The sequence below is a fragment of the Papio anubis genome, chromosome 9 (genome assembly GCF_008728515.1).
Source record: "Papio anubis isolate 15944 chromosome 9, Panubis1.0, whole genome shotgun sequence".
NCBI classification, from domain to species: domain Eukaryota; kingdom Metazoa; phylum Chordata; class Mammalia; order Primates; family Cercopithecidae; genus Papio; species Papio anubis.
The window spans coordinates 41,098,440-41,117,219 of NC_044984.1; the positions used below are offsets into that span (position 1 = coordinate 41,098,440).

An 18,780-nucleotide genomic window follows, 5' to 3' on the forward strand; every position below is an offset into this window, starting at 1 on the left:
GGAGAAAAGTATTGATTAGGGAAGAGTTTAGTAGTGTTCACTTATCTTCCTCACCCCACTTAAACACAACAGAATGAGGTGCTCCCACAGTGATGCAAACAACCCCCTCCCATGTTTAAGAGACATAACATTGCACCTCAGAGTACTCAGAGTCTGACAGTTTTGCCTTTAACTGTCTGATCTGCAAAGACTCTCTTCTTAGTCCTTTCCCAAATGTAGATCTTCTCTTCAAAGACTGAAAACTACTATAAAGCAAAACCCCCTTTTCTATCAGATCACTAAGAGGCAAAGTGTTAAAGTAAAATTCTAAGAATACTTTAGCCTATACCAGAATCTGGCATTAATAGGATTAAAATTTAGAAAGTTTGCCTCCTTGTTCAGATTCTTAGAAAGAAGGACTATATTGTCTAGTTGACTCTAATAGATCCTAGAAAGGGTTAGAAAAATCAAATCATAGATGTCTTGAGACACAGAAACCATGACACCTAAGAGAAAGACGAAAGAGGAATAACTGGACAGAACGTATTGACTTGTTTGAACACTTCTGTTTAGAGCATGATTATGCCCCTAATTGTCCAGGTAGATATCTGTACATATAATTATGGTATCCTGGAAGAGAAACACATGCTGAGATTCCTGTGCTAACATAGAGGAACACAAGTGATTCCTTTTAAAAATTTCATCTGGATGTAATTTAAGCTTCAACATTGTTAACCACCGACCACAAGTATTAATATGGCTGGGACAAAAATCAGTTGCTGAAAAAGGTGTACTTACATGGGGACTACAGCTCAGTGATTGATAATAGGGCTGCCAAGGTGTTGATATTTCAGACTTATGTTCATCTTTGAGGGGAAGATCTAGAGCATGTAACTGTACATGGGTCATGGGGAAGGGGTGGCAAGACAGTTAGAATTGCGAAGAATGTGGTCAGGAACCTTCAAGAGTCTTTGTGTCAGCAACATTATGAAAGATGTGGTGCAGGACATTCTAGTAGATTTTTGAGTCTCCTGAGAAGAAACTTAGAATTTTAGACTCCTAAAGCAGGGAGAGACTTTCAGAGAGGACCTAGTCTGGCACAGCGTTTTCACCCAGGACAGGAAACCCTTATACTCCATGCCAACACACAGGCATCCAGGTCTACAAAGTGTCTTTTAAAAGGAGACGTATTATGCAACCCACTCTGTTTCTGAAAAGTTCTGTGCCTGGAACTGAGGCTCAGCTGAAATCACTGTTGCTGCTTCTATCCTTGGGTCCTCATTTTACCTTCTGGACCTATTTGAATCTACTTGAAATTTAACACCTCTCCTACCTAACAGTCCTGAGGGTGCTCATTTTAAGATTGTGCTCTTTAACTCAAACATCTTTAATTCTTTGAACTGTTCATCTTGTGATGATGTGTTTGGGCTGTTTACATCTCAGCGATGGTCCAGTTCCTCAACCATCCTTTTTAAAGGCTATGTGCTGAGATGGACACAATGCTATAACATCAGATTTGGTCCAAACAGTGCAAAGCATGATAGGATTTTTAAATTCTTCGAGTCGGACATCTTTCTTCTTTCAAGATGATCTATTTTGGAATTCATTTTTATGGCAACCACACACTTTTCATTCTTTTTGAGCTTCTGGTGTGAATGCTACTAGACTGTCTTCCTAATTCTATCTTGTGTACTTTTTTTGTTTGTTTTTGAAGCTAAGTGCAAGACCTATATTTGTTTCCGTTACATTTTATCTTTCAAGTCTCATGATCTCTTCTTAAATTGTTGATCCTTTTTACTTATATATTAATCACTGCATCTAACTTTATATCTTAAGTGTACCTTCATCCAAGTCACTGGCATCAACTTTGAATAGAACAAGACCATCTGGAAATGGCCCATTGTCCAGTCAACTGCTTGAAGCCTGGAAGTCGACCTTATCTCTCACCCATTCCCTCATCCTTTATATCTAGTCATTGGCAAGTGCCCTATCATTTCTACCTCCAAAATTTATCCCAAAGCCACAGGCATTTTGTTCGCACCTCCACTCTAGTGTGAGCCATCATCTTTAATTTCTGGATAACTGTGATCATCTTTACTTGTCTTCCTTTACTTGTCTCCTCACATCCATCTTCCACCCAGCAGCCAGAGTAATCTTTTTATTTTATTGTGTTATTATGTGTCTCCATCACTAGACTGTAAGACAGACCATGACAGTTTAATTCACCTATTTACCTATTTACATTCAACATCAAACACACACATAACAGAGTCTTCACTGAGAATCAGTGAATTTACAAACATTAGAACCTCATTGGCAAGTTATGTGAGACTATGCCAAATATCTTAACTAAAATCAAGTCTCCCTCTATTAAGATAGTTCTGTGATCTACTTAGCTCACCTTATCTCAAAAGATGATATTAGTTTAGTGACTATTTAGAAAAACTCTGTTGGTCTCTACAGAGCAATCTTTTCTTCAGTCGTTGCACATAAACAAGCCATTTAATAATTTTCTCTACACTATTTCTTGGCATCTACTTTTTGCCATTTTTGAAAGTTGGGATTAAATTAGCCTATTTCTAATCCTCTGGGGATACTCTTGCTTTCTATGATTTTTAAAAAGATTTCTGATAGTGTCTTAGACAAAGTGGCATGAGGAAAAAAAGAAAAAGATTTCTGACAGTGGTCCTAGATGTATTTACTCTTTTTGCTGCAAGAAAATTTTGACTCATCTTTTAAACAACGAACATCTAAACATCTATTGAAAAAATGTTATTTATCAATGTTTTGAATCATATTAACAGAATTGTAATTACTTGGTCTTCCATAATTTACCCAAAGATCGTATGAATAATGTTGTTAGTATTTTCATATTTAAAAGTACCACGTGCTAATAAAGTGGAAAGCTATGACAACAAATAAAACCAAAACATTTAATGTGATTGAAATGTTTTATACCGTGATTGTGGTGGTGATTTCACAACTGTATTTGGGTAAACTTAACAAATCTCACCCTTTAAATTGGGGAATTTTATTGTATATAAAGTATATCCCCAAACAAACAAACAAACAAAAAACCAACCAACAAACAAAAACCAACCTCAGGACACTTTAAGGGAGACAAGACTGTATTTTAAAAGCCTAGCTACACAGCAACAAATCATATGACATCCTCCCAACACAGCATCAGAGCCTTTGGTAGGGGTGGAGGTAAAGCAGCCGTCACTGCTTCAGATCCAGAAATAGCTCAGGATGGGGGTGTTTGGGGCTGCTGTGCAGCTGAGTGCTTTCAACTCCTCCAGGACCCATTCCTCCCTCAAAGAAGAGGGAACTGTTACCAGCAGCCCTTCCTAGCATGACTCTCCCTTGCAAAGTTGAAAGCAGCTATTCTCAAACTTTAACGTGTGTGCGAATTAGGATCTTGTTAAAATGGATCAAGTCATGGGTCAGGACCTGAGATTCAGCATTTCTAACAAGCTGCCAGAGGCTGCTGCTGCTACTGGTCCATGGACCTCCCTGGAAGCAGCAAGGCTGACAGCGCTGAGTTCTGGCCATGTGGCGTATACATCCCAGTTCTTTCTGTTTCTCAGTCCACTGTGCTGTGTGCATCATCTGCCACACTGTCTGTGGTGAGGTGCTGTGCCAACACTGCAGCTCAGTTACCTGTAAACACAGACCCCACGGCTACCCAGGTAAGGTGGCAGTGAAGAAATCACTTACAGCTGAATCATTCTCATTGCTGTGCAATGCTGACTAGCTTCCAGTATGAAAAGTAAGGTCTCGTCTACTTCGTTTGGCTGACTTCCTCAAGCATTACTTTTTTTTTTCCCCCCTTGAGACAGAGTCTCGCTCTGTCACCCAGGCTGGAGTGCAGTGGTGCAATATTGGCTCACTGCAACCTCTGCCTCCCAGGTTCAAGCAATTCTTCCTCAGTCTCCTGAGTAGCTGGGATTACAGGTACGTGCCACCACACCCGGCTAATTTTTGTATTTTTTTAGTAGAGATGGGTTTCACCATATTGGCCAGGATGATCTCGAACTCCTGACCTCAGGTGATCCGCCCACCTCAAGCATTATTTGCTTCAGCAGGAAATATATTTAAATATTATTTTCAACCTCCCCTCCCCCATGTTTCACTCCTTCCAAAAGGGATCTGAGGCTTACTAAAATATGTAATTCTTCCTCTTCTAAATTCAGCTAGAAGCATAAAACTTTTACTATCCTCAATTAAACAAGCAGGCTAGTACATATAAAAACTCCTTGAGCTGGGGTAAAAGTGGTCTTTATTACTAGTCCTCCTTTGATCTATCACTGTCTTCTATTAACCCACAGCCCTCAATCCAAAACTTTCAGACATGCTGCTGGTTGAGGCGGAGTATTTACAAGGAAAAATTTAGAATCCAGGACAAGGAACTTAGACAAACCATAGGAAATGCATCAGTTCTGGGCTAGTTTAACTATCTTTCTCCACTCCTCTCTGCTGTTGCTGGCCTCTCCCTCACCCTCTTCTACCTCTTACTTCCTGTCTACCTTTCTCAAGGGTCTCAACCCTCCTGCATCTTCACCCTGCACTTTCCTGTTCATCTTTCAACTCCACCAACTCTCCCTGCTTCTCCATCCCACCCCCAGTTATTCTAGGGGAAATACCTGTATAAAGATTTGAAAACACTGTTGAAGAGACTAGAACACTAGCTGAAAATGATGGAGGGGTTGGACAGTGGGGAGGACCCAACTGAGAATGGAGACCAAGAATTTGGTGTCGCCCTGTCTATGCGGTTGGAAAGCTCAGCTTCAGGGGTTTTCCAGGCCAGTGTGACAGCCAGCCAGTGGAAACAGGAAGTAGGGCATGAGTAGAAGGTTTAAGTGAGGGACCAGAGGCTCTCAGTGAGGCTCAAGGATAGGAATAGTGGTTTCTGGCCCAGGGAAGCAATGCCAATGGGAGACTTAAGGGGTGAGGAAAGAGACACAGAAGAAGAATCCTGGCTGGGCGTGGTGGCTCACACCTGTAATTCCAGAACTTTGGGAGGCCAAGGCAGGTGGATTGCCTGAGCTCAGGAGTTCGCAACCAGCTTGGATAACATGGTGAAACCCCGTATCTACGTATCTACTAAAATGCAAAAAATGAGCCGGGTTTGGCGGCCTGTGCCTGTAGTCCCAGCTACTTGGGAGGCTGAGGCAGGAGAATGGCGTGAACCTGGGAGGCGGAGGTTGCAGTGAGCTGAGATCATGTCACTGCACTGCAGCTTGGGTGACAGAGTGAGACACCATCTCAAAAAAAAAAAAAAAAATCTTTTGTTTAATGAGAGCTCAGAAGGAAAGAGGCAGGCCCAAAAGCGAAGAGAGAGGGACAAGGTGTTCTGAGTCCCTAAATTCATATGAAAATGTTAAATAGTTTGAAAAATTCAAAAGGATCTTTTATATGAAAATGGGTTTTGTCAAGCTCTTTAATTTACCTTAAGGTGTTCAATATAATTAATAAAACACTTTACTGATCATTAATAATATCAAATGTTGGGGTATTCACTATATGTCAGGCCCATTCTATGCACTTTTTAAAATGCTTCACTTATGAGTAGTACTATTACTATCCTTATTTTACAGATAAGGTAAATAAGGTAACCAGGGAGGTTACATATTTTGTCTAAGGTCACACAGCTAGTGTCAGAGCACTCAAACCCTGGTAGTATGACTCCAAAGTCCCCACCCATCATGTTGCATTGTCTGTTAAAGTCAAACATCCAGAGAGGAATAACACTGTAAAAAATAAGACCTAAGCACAAAACAAAAATCTTAGAATGAAATACGTTGAAATGTTAATAGAGCTTGTCTAAGGTGAGCCTGAACACCCTGAACAGAGAGACTTTGAGTGATTTCTTTATACTTTATTTCATTTATTTTATGCATTTTCAAAATGGTTTAATGATTATCTTAGTTTTACAATAAAAATATAAAGAACTTTTCAAGTGATCGTATTATTATTTTAACCCGTTTTTAGGGGAGAGTTGCATTTGGTTAAGTCCCAAGATCATTAATATAGTCCCTGTTTGATTAAGGAGATCACAAAACACTTGCAGAAAAGAGTAGAAACTATAATTATTCAGTCCCAAAGTGGACTTCTTAGTCACTAAATTCTGATCAAATTTCAAAATTCTGAGGGTCAGAAGACCAGCACACAGTGACCTTGTAGCATGTGATCGTGTATAATGCTTACAAATTAGATTAGGGAATTAAATGGGTGGTTTTAAAAGGCCAGGCAGGAAACAGGTGGAGACCAATTATTTGTACAGTTCATTCCATTTCTCTCCTTGTAGGTAAATCTAAGTTTTGTGGCGCAAAGCTTCTCTTAAACTAACCTCACTGTCAGTTAGGTATTTTGTTTTGTCTAGAAAAAGAAATATGCATTGCTGATGGCCAATTCAAATAGTATCTACTATAATCCTAAAAAGAAAGAGGAATCTAAAAGAAGTATGCTGGTAAAAATAGAATTTTAGTTTAGTTGGTTCTTTGTAAAAAAGTTAAAGAGAGCTCTGAGCTTAAATGAGGATGTTGTACCAGTAAGAAAGAGAGCCATGTACCACCACCACTTCCTGTTTTTAACCTACAGTGGGTAGAGAGTTGTGGGTTTTGTGGGTGCTCCATTTATAACTCTTGACACTTTTGATGTGTCCTCGTTCCTCTTTTCCCATTCCACAAGGACAAGTCGTTTCCCTTCTCCTCAAACCTAAATCCTTACTCTTTATCATACTCTAAAGACGTTAACTCTTGAGTGACAGAAAAACCCCATGTGACTTGAAATAAAGGAATATACTGTTCTCGATGGGACTTTTGTTCCAGTAGAAAGGTGGATTGGGGGCTTCGTTCATATTTTCCCTTTCTGCTTTTGTGGTAACAAAGCACATTTAAGGAGAAACAGGAGGCTTAAGAGGAGCACCCAATAGACTTGTTGCTCTTCTCCCCACAGATATCAGTCATCTTGGGCAAGTTACTCAGCCTCTCTGTTAATTTTAGTTTTGTAATCGCCCAATGGGTTCACCTTGGCCGCTGCCTAGACAGAACCAATTTATCGAGAGAGGGGAATTGCAATGGAGAAAGAGTAATTCACACAGAGCCGGCTGTGCGGGAGACTGGAGTTTTATTGTTACTCAAATCAGTCTCCCAGAGCATTCGCAGATCAGAGTTCTTAAAGATAATTTGGCGGCTAGGGGCTTGGGAAGTGGGGAGTGATGATTGGTTAGGTTGGATGTGAAATCATAGGGGGTTGAAGGGAAATTTTCTTGCTGTCTTCTGTTCCTAGGTGCGGTGGCAGAACTGGTTGGGCCGGATTACCAGTCTGGGTGGTGTCAGCTGATCCACTGAGCACAGCTCTGCAAAATCTCTCAAGCACTGAGCTTAGGTTTCACAATAGTGATGTTACCCCCAGAAGCAATTTGGGGCGGTTCAGACTCTTGGAGCCAGAGGCTGCATGACTCCTAAACTGTAATTTCTAACCATGTAGTTAATTTGTTAGTCCTGCAAAGGCAGACTGGACCCCAGGCAAGAGGGGGGTCTTTTTGGAAAAGGGCTGTTACCAATTTTGTTTCAGAGTCAAGCCATGAACTGAATTCCTTCCCAAAGTTAGTTCGGCCTATGCCCAGGAATGAACAGGGACAGCTTAAGGGTTAAAGCAAGATAGAGTCGGTTAGGTCTGATTTCTTTCACTGTCATAATTTCCTCAGTTATGATTTTGCAAAGGCGGTTTCAGTTTCTTTATCTATAAAATGGGGGTGATTAACAGGGTTGTTATAAAGATCTGATGGAACAATGTACACTTTATAACTATCTTTTCTTTTTTAAAGTCCTTTATAAAATTTAAAGTCATCAATCTTACCTAGCCAGCCACACAAAAGGAGGCTGCGGGTGACTTTGGTCTGCAGGCTGTCCCTTGCTGACCCCTGATATAGATGTAGATCTTTGATATCATGTGCCTGACATAAGGTAAAGTCTGTGGCCAGAGAACAAAGCAAAACTAACTGGCCCACAAAGGAGCAGTTTTCCAATTAAACCAACTACCACTCCGTGAGTAATAAAAGTTCAAGCTAACCTTGAAAATCCAACTCTGTGCACCATACTTAACCTGCTCTACTGTGCTAACACACACCTGGCCTACTGTAAACCAGACGAGTGAAGGCATTCTACAAATCATGAGGTGAATAATGCTGTCAAACCATAGCCAGTATAGTTAAGTTGTCTGTTGCAGGCTAAGAAAAATACACTGTACCAAAACAGAGGTCACACTGTTGTCCCTGGATAGGACCAAGGCACCTGATGCAACTCAGCATAAATAGGATTGAGTGAACTCAGGGTGTACGCTCTTGTGCGTGCACATGTGTGCGTGCACACACACACACACACCCCTACTTTTCTGGGGCCAAGAGAATTGAATTCTTGGAAGCCCTTTATCCGATGCATCACAGATGACTCATAAACTAGCAATAGCTGCTCAACTTCTAAAAACAATGGGTGGGACTCATCTCCTACGCATCTACGCATGCCAACTATTTCTGTTTACAAAATAGGCACTCATTGTTAGCGCAACACTAACCACTTTCCCATTTCCCTATTTCTGAAAAGCTTCTTAATCCAGTGGATTTCAATAGAGTTCAATGGCACTGCCACTGTCCCTTTTCCATTATTTCAAATGTTGGCAAGCCTGAATGTGCCATTTCTCCCTCTCCCGGGTTATTACTCCCAAACAACAGACTCTGAGGCCAATGATTTTTGTTGCCAGCCAAAGGACAATTTTCTCTTCAAATCATTTCTAAGGAACCGTGGCTATAACTCAAAGAATTCTAAAAACAAGAAACTGATTGGCAAGAGGAAAGATGAATGTGACTAGCCCCGTGGACCTCCTAGGATCATCCGGAAGAGCAGGGTTTCCTTATTGACTTCCTCTTAACTGCTCTGTCTTTAGATCACAAGGTCTGGTTTGGTATTTCCTAAGGAGGCAAAGAACTGCTCACTTAGGAATGCACAGAGGAGAGGACTTACCATTTGTAAGGAATAACTTGATAAATAGCACACAGACCATCTTCGTTGCCACTGAGAGCAAAATTATTATCTTGGTAGGTGTCGTTCAAACTGTTTGGCATATGTATAAAGTAATAAAGCAATGATAGCTTAAGAATAGGCCCAGTTTGTATAAAGGTATGCTGCAATCTCACTGCAACTTAGTAGAATTTGCTGAAAAATATTTAGAGACATCAGAAAGTGATGCTGGTGCAGTTGGTTAAGAATATGATTCTTCTGATAGAATGAGAAGACTGTTTTTTGCGATGGGATAATAAAGATCAAATTCCTATAATATATGAGCAAGGACTTAGGGCATTGTGCTGATGGATCTATAGTTCTAATTCTATTTCTATTTGCTCCTTATGTAGGCTCAATTGTAAAACACTAAATTTAAAGAGAGAAGGAACCTGGTAGTCTGATCTCAGTTTACACAGACCCTTATATTTTTAGACTTATCCTTACTGGAAGGGGTACTTACTAGTTTGTTTGTAAACATGGATCATTGACAATACAATGGTGCATTGTTTTGCTGGTAGGATAATTACAAACGGCCCACAAAGGCAAATATTGAGAGATAGACAGAGAGACAGGGAGGGAGAGAGGGCCAGAGAATTCACCTACAATTAAGTAAACAATCCACCAAAGTGAAGGTAATTGCTGTAACTGACAATGACAATTACTGTCCTTTTCCCAAATAGTAATTTAACAACAAATGCCCTTTTGCAATACCAACCTCAGTATTTCTTAGCAGTCTCAGAACTATTTTGAATTTTCAAATAAAGGAGGCATTCCTAGGAAAGTAGACAATGAGCAGCCAGTCCCATGCTGACTTTGTGATTATTATCAGCACATCTCCACAGCCTACTAAAATGTTGAGGGTGAACTAAATCTTTCAGTTGATGTTTTTCCTCTCTGATAAATTCGTAACAATAATGAGAGCCACTGTTTTGTCCTAAAGCCTTGTTTCTGGTTTTGCAAAATCTAATTCTTACATATCCATTCACTCATTTCAGTAAAACTTTGCTGAGAAGCAGCTACATGCAAACGCTGTTCTAGAACTTGTTAGGGGGAGGAGGATGATTTCAACAAGGAAGAATTTGGCATTAATCCTGCCCTTGTAGGGCTCAGCGTTCAATAGGGAAGGTAAAATGTATGCCTAAATAATGGAAGTGATACTTACTATTAGAAAAATACAAATTACACTGAAAAGGAAAGGAAGAGAGACCTCCCTTCCACCTGGGAGGATCAGACAACCAGTTTTGGAGGAGATAACATCCGATCTAGGTCTTCCAGGACCATGAGGATTCAGAAGACAGAAATGAGATAGGGTAGGGGTGGGATGGTGGAAAGACCGAAGTAAGGGTTTCAAGGCAGGCAGCCTGTACAGAAAAAGGAAGGTTAGTGTGGCAGAAGCCGAGGTCATCTGAAGGGAGAAGAGATTGAAAATACAGTCTGGAACAAGTGGCACAGCATTGACAGAGTCCTCATTGTAGCTTCATGGGCTAACTATCTACATCAAAAATATATTTTCTCTCTCAAGTTTTTAGTAGGTAAGAGGAAAAGGAAAAAATCTTATTGCACTGGTGTTAAGTTCTTCAAAAAACCAATTTTTTCAACTAGCTTTTTTTCCTCTAAAAGCATGTTAAAAATAAATTTAAAGACTCTAAACTTTCCATCTCCACTCCACCTCTAGACCCTTTCTCACTCTCCAGAAGTAACCACTGTCAACAGTTATCTTGTGTACCTTCCCCAAATATTCTGGGCAATATAATGTATACATATAAACACACCCTCCTTCTATGCTCACTTCCACCCAATATTCAGTTTGTAATCATGTAATAGTACTATGTTACACGCTATTAATAATACCATGCTACACAGTAACATAGTGTTACACACTATGTTCCCAGTTACAACCTAGGAGATTTTTCCTCACCTGCCCATGTAAGTCTATTTTACTCTTTTAAGTAGTAGTCTAATACTCTATTTTATGAAAGTACCATGATTATTTAACAAGTTTCCTAGGGTTAGACTTGGTATTATTTGATTTTGCTATTACTTGGTGTTTAATTCTGAATTAGAAAATGTTTAGTTACCTCTTTCAGGAGTTCAAGGACTCCTGAAAGCAATGGGAAATCTTAAATTGCACATGCAGGAACCCACATGACAAATATGAAGCAGCTGAGAGATTTATTGGTTTCGCAATATACCTTAGGCATACATTTCACTTGTGAACAGGAACCTGACATTCTCAGTCTACAGTTTGGTACACTTGATATTGCCAAGCTGTTTTCATGACAATAAAGGGGGTGGTTATTGGTGGAACACTAGCAAGATAATTCAGGAACACTGGCTGATTTTATAAGTTGACTTTAAAAGTACATTATATTGGAAAATAAAAGGTAAGTACTAACTTGTAAGCATCCATTGATAAGAATAACGTTTTTCTCAAGTTGTAGAGTAATAATGCAACTTTGGTGTCTGAAGAAGGCATCACCAAAGGCGATATGGTGTTTTAGATCGTGCTGGCTTTGGAGTCAAGCAAGTCTGGATGGGATGCTGACTTCCCTGCTTTCTAATGTGTGATCACAGGTAAGCTTTTAAGACTCAGTTACTTTATCTGTAAAATGGGGCTAATACCTACCTCATAATGTTGTTGGTGGGGATTAAGATAGTGTAGCATATATAGATACTGTTCAATAAATGTTAGCCATTATTTAGTGACTACCTAATACTAACTATAATATTTTAACAAATACCTACAGTGTGTACTATGCACCACACTCTACTATCACTCTCTCCATCTCTCTTTCTCTCTCACATTCACACACACACACACACACACACACACACCCCACACACACATTTATTCCTCCTAGCAGCTTTATGCCTTGGTACTAATAAAAGTCTTCTTGCATACCACTTTTCAAAGTCTGTTTTTAGACAAATTATCTTTTTCATTCCCACAACCACAGCACAAATGAGTTGGAAAATGGAAAACAAGAATCCAAAAGGTCTGGTATTATAATCAACCAAATAAAATTTAAACTATTGTTTTACACACATTGTACTTTTGTTTCACAATTAACATTTCAAAGAGATTGTTCACAAACTCAGTGTTAATAATAAACTGATATCTCAGAAGTGTCGTGAATTCTACTTTCGTTTTTCATGGTTTTCAACTTAAGGTCTACATTATTAAAATAAAAAAATAATAATACATGCTAAGAAGTTATAGAAAAATAAAAAGCATTTATTGCTTTATCAGATTCTGTGTAGTGTAATAAACGTCACACTTACCAAGTACTATGAGATGTGTTCTAGAGATTAATTTCCTATAAAATGTATGCCTTTAATAGAAATCTCTAGAAAATGTAACAAAATGTAACAAAACAAAACCTACCATTCTTCCATGTCAATATTGATTTTTAATCCCTACTTCTGCTATGATGGAGTTATGGGTAAGACTCAGATAAAGAGGAAGTTACGGTGGCAGGAAATTCTTTTAGCATCTATTGCCTTTTATTTGGGTCCTCACTCCTAGGAAAACAGCTCAATAGGTACTGTTTACCCTGAGGTACTTGTGCCTCAGTACATCCCTGACTGGCAGCCTCAGGGTCCAGCCCCACTTGGTTCCCCATAGAGGGTATATACCTGCAGAGCTATGATAAATTGAGAGTCCTCACCAGCATCCTCAGAATTCAGAAAAATGCAGAATCCAGCACCACTTTTACAACAGGACAGGACTCACTGAATCTAACTGAATTAGAGTGTGTTAAACAGGGATGACAGCCATTATGGATAGGTTTTAAAAAAAATGAGCCGCAGACTCATCCAAGAAAAAGAAATCGCACCAACAAGTTTCCAGATGACTGCAGAGAAGGCTCCACACCCAGCCTCAGGGAGACACCAAGGAGCCTTCCCAGCTGCTCGTCCAAAGAAGCCTGGACAGTCTTGGACTCCTTTCCTGTGTTGGCCAATGTGAGTCTGGAATGGATCCCTGTACCAGATGAAATATCTTGATCCTGCCAACTGCTTCTTGGCTTTGAGCAGCTGTAGGAGCAGCTGGTTTTACAACAGTCACAGAGTGAGTCCTTGTCCTGAGGTAGAAGAGTTCTAAGTTTAGTGAGAAACTTAAAGTTTGAGTCTCTGTACAACTACCTTCATGAGATTTAGCCTGAAGACTTGGTGTGTTGCGCTTGTTATCCATGCATCTTACAAATAACTAAATGATCTATAATAGTTTCATCCAGGAAACATCTTCCTTCAACTACAAAAGCAAATTTTTACAATTCCCCACTTTAATCAGACACTAAAGTGTCATGAGATAGGGGATCAATTATCCCTCAGCCAGTATAGTTAAAAATCAATTGAATTCTAGGAATAGTAGATTGAATACAAGAACTTACTCCCTCTCCCTTGATATCCAGTAAAAAGACTTTTTAAGGCATAAAGCTGCTAGGATAAAATATGACAGTAGACAATAATGAAATTTTGAAAGCTGGAAAGCAGAAAGACCTGAACCATAAATTGGCAGTGGAAAAAGCCAAGACCAACTCAGTTTACCTCTCAGAATCTCTAAAAGGCACTGCTGGCATGATTGAAAGTTGAGGATAATGAAAGGGGTGAGCTAAAATAGTGAGGATCTGTTGAACTTTTTTCAAGAAATAGCTAGATTCCCCAGACCAGGTTCTACTCCATAAAGCCGAGTGGTTGGTCCTCTCCCATCTTGACAACAATCTGAATATATGTTCTCTGGAAAGTATACAATATGTTTCTAGGTGAGAGACAAGGCACAATTTGTGGGGAAGAGGCATACTCTAATGAAAATTGGGAACTGAGTGAACACATGCCTGTTGGGATAATCATTCCAGCCCTTTCCCCCTACTTGGTTCCCAGAAAGATGGTGGTGAGGTCCAGGCCCCCAGAACAGGGGATTGGGAGCTGTTCTCTGGGTGATCTGAACAGCCAAAGAAGAGGGTCCTAGACAAACTGACCCTGGTGGTTCCCAACTAAAGGGCTCGAGAGCATCTTAAGTGAAGCTATTGCGAACAAGCCCCACTCATGTGTCCCAGGCTCAAATCAGCCTTGTTTTTCCCCCATTCTTGAAGATAGCAGATAAAGAGGAATTATCTGACATCTCAGCGAAGAGTCTAAGGTGAAAGACCCCAAAACAAACAAAAATCAGCTTGTACCTCAGGGACACAGCAAAATCCAGATTGTGGAAAACTTTACACAAATGGCCCAGTTTCTTAAATAAATGGCACAGAATAGAAGGAGAGAAATGGGAAAATATAAATTAAAAGTCTTAAAACACACATATCAACCAATTGCACTGTATGAACCTTATTTGAGTATTGATTTGAACAACTCAAATGTTTAAAAACATAACATAATCAAAGCAATTTAAATACTGATTGTGTATTCGATGATATTAGGGAACTGTTGTCGACTTGTTTCTAGGTATGACATATTGAGTTAAAAGAGTCCTTATATTTTAGCGATATATACTAAAATATTTAGTGATGAAATAATAAAATAGCTGAGATTTGCTTCAAGACAATCTTGGTGGGGGATTGACTAAAACAACCATCCATAGAAGGAAGCAAACATAAAAATCTTTTTCTACTATTCTCTCTACTTTACATTTTAAATTTTTCATAATGCAGAAAAAAACTATCATTAGAATCCTCAGAGAAGATATTGAAATCATGAAACAGAACCAAAATAATATTAAAAAGAAACATTCTTAGAGTTTTTAAGCTCCTATAAATAAAAAATAGTAACAGAAATAAAACATTCAATAAAGAGGGGAAAAATTGAGGACATATCCCAAAAATTACAGTGAAACATTATAGAAATGAAAATAAAGGAAAGATTAAAAAACTAGAGGGCTAGTCTAGAAGGTCCAAAATCCGGGGGGTAATAGGAATTCATCAACACAAAAATTCCCCAAACTGAAGGCCATGGATTCCTTCCTTCCTTCCTTCCTTCCTTCCTTCCTTCCTTCCTTCCTTCCTTCCTTCCTTCCTTCCTTCCTTCCTTCCTTCCCTCCTTCCCTCCCTCCCTCCCTCCCTCCTTCCTTTCTTTCTTTCCTTTCTTTCTTCGGAATCTTGCTCTGTCACCCAGGCTGGAGTGCAGTGGCACGATCTCGGCTCACTGCAACCTCTGCCTCCTGGGTTCAAGTGATTCTCCTGCCTCAGCCTCCTGAGTAGCTGGGATTACAGGTTCCCATCCCCACGCCCAGCTAATGTTTGTATTTTCAGTAGAGACGGGGTTTCACCATGTTGGCAAGGCTGGCTAGGCTGGTCTCAAACTCCCAGGTGATCCAACCGCCTCAGCCTCCCAAAGCCCTGGGATTACAGGCATGAGCCACTGAGCCCAGCCAAGGCCATGGATATCTAAAAGAAAAGACTGCGCCCAATGCCTGACACAATTGATGAAAACAGGCCCACCTCAAGGCACGTCATGTGAAACTGCAGGATACTGGGAACTAAGAGATTTGACAAGTTTCCCGAAAAAAAAAAAAAAAAAAAAAACTAACAGAACTTGGATATATATAAAAGATCAGGAATCAGAAGCATATAGGACTTCACAACAGAAAAAAGCTAGAAGGAAATAGAGCAATGCCTTCAAAATTCTGAAGGAAAATTATTGCTAGTATAAAGTTCAATATCCAACTAAACTACCAATCAAAGGTAAAAGTCGAATAAAAATATTTTTCAGAAATAAAGGTCTAAAAAACTTTATTTTCAGTCACCTTTTCTGAACAATAACAGCACGTAAATAAATCCAGAAAGAAGAATAAATGGAATATAGGAAACAATGGATCTAGCAAAGAAGAGAGGTAGAGGAAATCCCCAGAAGGGTGATCAAGAGAGATTCCAAAAGTAAAGTTACCCTTTATGCCTTGTCTGTGAAGCAGGAAATTAATGATGGCAGCCACTTCATAGAGTTATTGTAAGGATTCTGCATAAAACACTTGGAGTAGTGACTGGCACTACTAGGTACTACTTATATCTCTTGTAGAGATACAAGAATTACTGTTGTTACAATCATCAAAGAATTGACTTTTTACACTAGGTTAATTTATAACTTGATATGTTGCAATAACTTTAAAAAAAGAAATCAATGTAATACACATTCTGAACTGAACATATTCCCAGCTTTGGAATGACTGAAAATAGTCACAGAACCATAGCGTTTTGGAGGTTGGCCTGGTTCTGAAATTTTTCTTGCACAACTTCCTTGTTTTGAAGAGGAAGGAACTGAAGCTCAGAGTGGTTAAGAAACTTGCTTAAAACTACATAGCCATTTAGAAGAGGAGTTGGGAGTAGCACTCAGGTGTCTCATGTAAATGCACTGAAAACCAGAAGTGTAGCTCCTCAAGCTGTCTACTATACTCAGAGAGTCAGAATTTCACATATACCCCCCAAAATCACCATAGAAATATGTTGTCCAATTCTGCCATATTACCCTAAAACCTGGCACTCAGCTCAAGCAGAAAAACAACTTAGAAAGATGCATTCAGGATGATCAAGAGAGGAGGCTAGAGTTAGGTTCACTGAATTAGGTTGACGATATGGAAGACAATGTATCAAATTCACCATCTTACACAGTCTTTTAATTTTAGAAAGGATGCGTTAGTTTACACACACAAAAATATTAATGCCTAATACAGGGTAACATGGAAGGGCATTTCTGTTCCCGGAGTAACGGAATGGGCAGTAATATTCTTTTATCTCAGTTTTTGATGTGTTTTTAAAGGATATCCACACTTTGTAGGATTAGTAACCATTTCGGTCACTGCTTCTAAGGAAATGATGCTCCTGTCAAAAGGACATGGCAACAAGGACTATCTAGCCAGGCCAATGAAGAGCATGAGTTTCAAGTCAGGAAACAAAAGACAAGATCCTGGGAGAAGTGCTTTCTCTCTCACCTCACCACTGACACTCATGTGACATTTGAGAGGGAATCAGGCTGGGCGAGAATTTTCTTAGTACAAATTCTATCATCTCTCTTAATCTTGTTCCCACTAAAAATAAGCCCTCCATACATTTGCAGAAAGTCCCATTCAACAGTTTGAGATAAAGTTATTTAAAAGAAAATTGCCCATTTTGTTTTCATTGAATCTCAGCGGGAAAGTACATGCTAATTTCTCATCTTCAAAACACTGAAAATTTCTATGCTTCTTGAATATTTATTACAAACAAAGTTGTAATTGCCCTTTGATGTAGTACATGCTTCATAGCAATCCAAATGCCAAAGTGGTGACTGGCTGGGGTTAAACACCTCTTAATATTTTAATTGAGATTTAAAGTCACAGGTAGACTCCAAAAATACCAAAAAAAGTTTTTTTCAAATGTTTTAATCCTTTTCACAAATGCTTATTTCAGTATTTTTGATTAATAAAACGATTTTCTCCTTCCTCTTTGTTGTAAGCATTAGGTACATTTTGGAAAATCACTCAAGCAATAAATATCAAAGTATGTACTTGTAACTTAGCCAAGTTAATTAAAAAAACTATTTATAAATATTTCACATTTCTTCTATGTAATAACAGAAACATACAAAAAGTTCAGTTTTAAAATGGAAAGTACCGGCACGTCAGTACTCACAGAAAAAGTAGGATTCCAGTGTTTGCGAGGGCAAAGGCGAGTCCCAAAATCCCACTGCCCATAATGGCATTGCTTAGGTTAAAAACAGACATGCCTAAGGAGGTTGTACCTGGAATCTGAACAAAGAAACAAACATTGACACTAAGCAAAATAATCCCCAAGAAAGTTCATCAAGCCAAAGCCTTTAAGGCACTCTCAGGAACCAATATGGAAATAAAATTCAAGAAAATCCATTCTTAGTTGTCTAGTTATTTCCTTGAATGGACTTCAAGAGAAAATACATAAGGTATGAGGAATATCCTGGTGAATACAGGTAGTTTTGCTTTTGGTATTATGCTACTTGAATTAAAAAGATTTGTCCCAATTTATATGATTTTAAAAAAAATACTTCATTCTAAAGATACTTACATAGTCATCACATTTCTTTTTTTCCAAATGGCTGTTTGTGAGACTTCTTCTACTTTCACGATCAGAAATAAACTTGCTGTAAAGACAGGCGTAATATATTTAACCTTATGATAATGATTTTAAGTTTGACATCTTGACTAAATGATTTATTACTCACCAAAACATACATGAGCAGTTACCAATCAGCTCTCTAAGAGTTTACAGCCCTATTCAAACACCAACTCCTCCCAATTTTTTTTTTTTTTTGCCAGTATGGGTTGTCTATATTCTCATTTTACCACATAAACTATAAGTGCCCCAAGGGCAGGCACTTTGCCTCATTCATTTTTATATCCTGCACTCTACCTAGTACAAAACAATGCCAATAACAGGTGTTCATCTTGAGATGAAATGAAAGACAACCGTAAGTCAAAAACAGCTATACATTTTGAATCATTTTAATAATACATTTAAACACTATATACAACAAATTAATTTTTGTATAGTTTTTTTCTCTTAGTGGAAAATTAGATAATATCAAGACTACTATAAATCTGGTATTTAAAGGGATACTAAAGGCAGGATTTCTTTTGAGCTCAGGTTCTTGGACTACAAAATCATTACATAGAAATTCCCTCTCCCTTGCAGAAAAGAAAACAACTGTTTCACCATTAAACATTCCTTCAGCACCTGCTATATGCAAGTCACTGGAACAGGCACTGGGGAGACATGGGGGTATGTAATAAGTG

The 18,780-nt window shown here is 38.9% G+C and overlaps 1 protein-coding gene across 5 annotated transcripts in view; it reads right to left on the reverse strand.

The window, feature by feature from the left end:
* SLC38A1 (solute carrier family 38 member 1) overlaps positions 1-18,780 on the reverse strand; it is an 86,909-nt gene that overhangs the window by 28,868 nt on the left and 39,261 nt on the right. For 4 of the 5 annotated variants that reach the window (XM_021922241.2, XM_017945823.3, XM_009180569.4 and 1 more), the window contains 2 exons: positions 18,053-18,128; positions 17,645-17,760 (listed from right to left, as the gene is read on the reverse strand). The exons of the other annotated variant lie outside the window; for it this stretch is intronic. In XM_021922241.2, the coding sequence (XP_021777933.2) occupies positions 17,645-17,760; positions 18,053-18,128 (192 nt within the window). The remainder of the gene's footprint in view (positions 1-17,644; positions 17,761-18,052; positions 18,129-18,780) is intronic. 5 annotated transcript variants of the gene reach the window in all.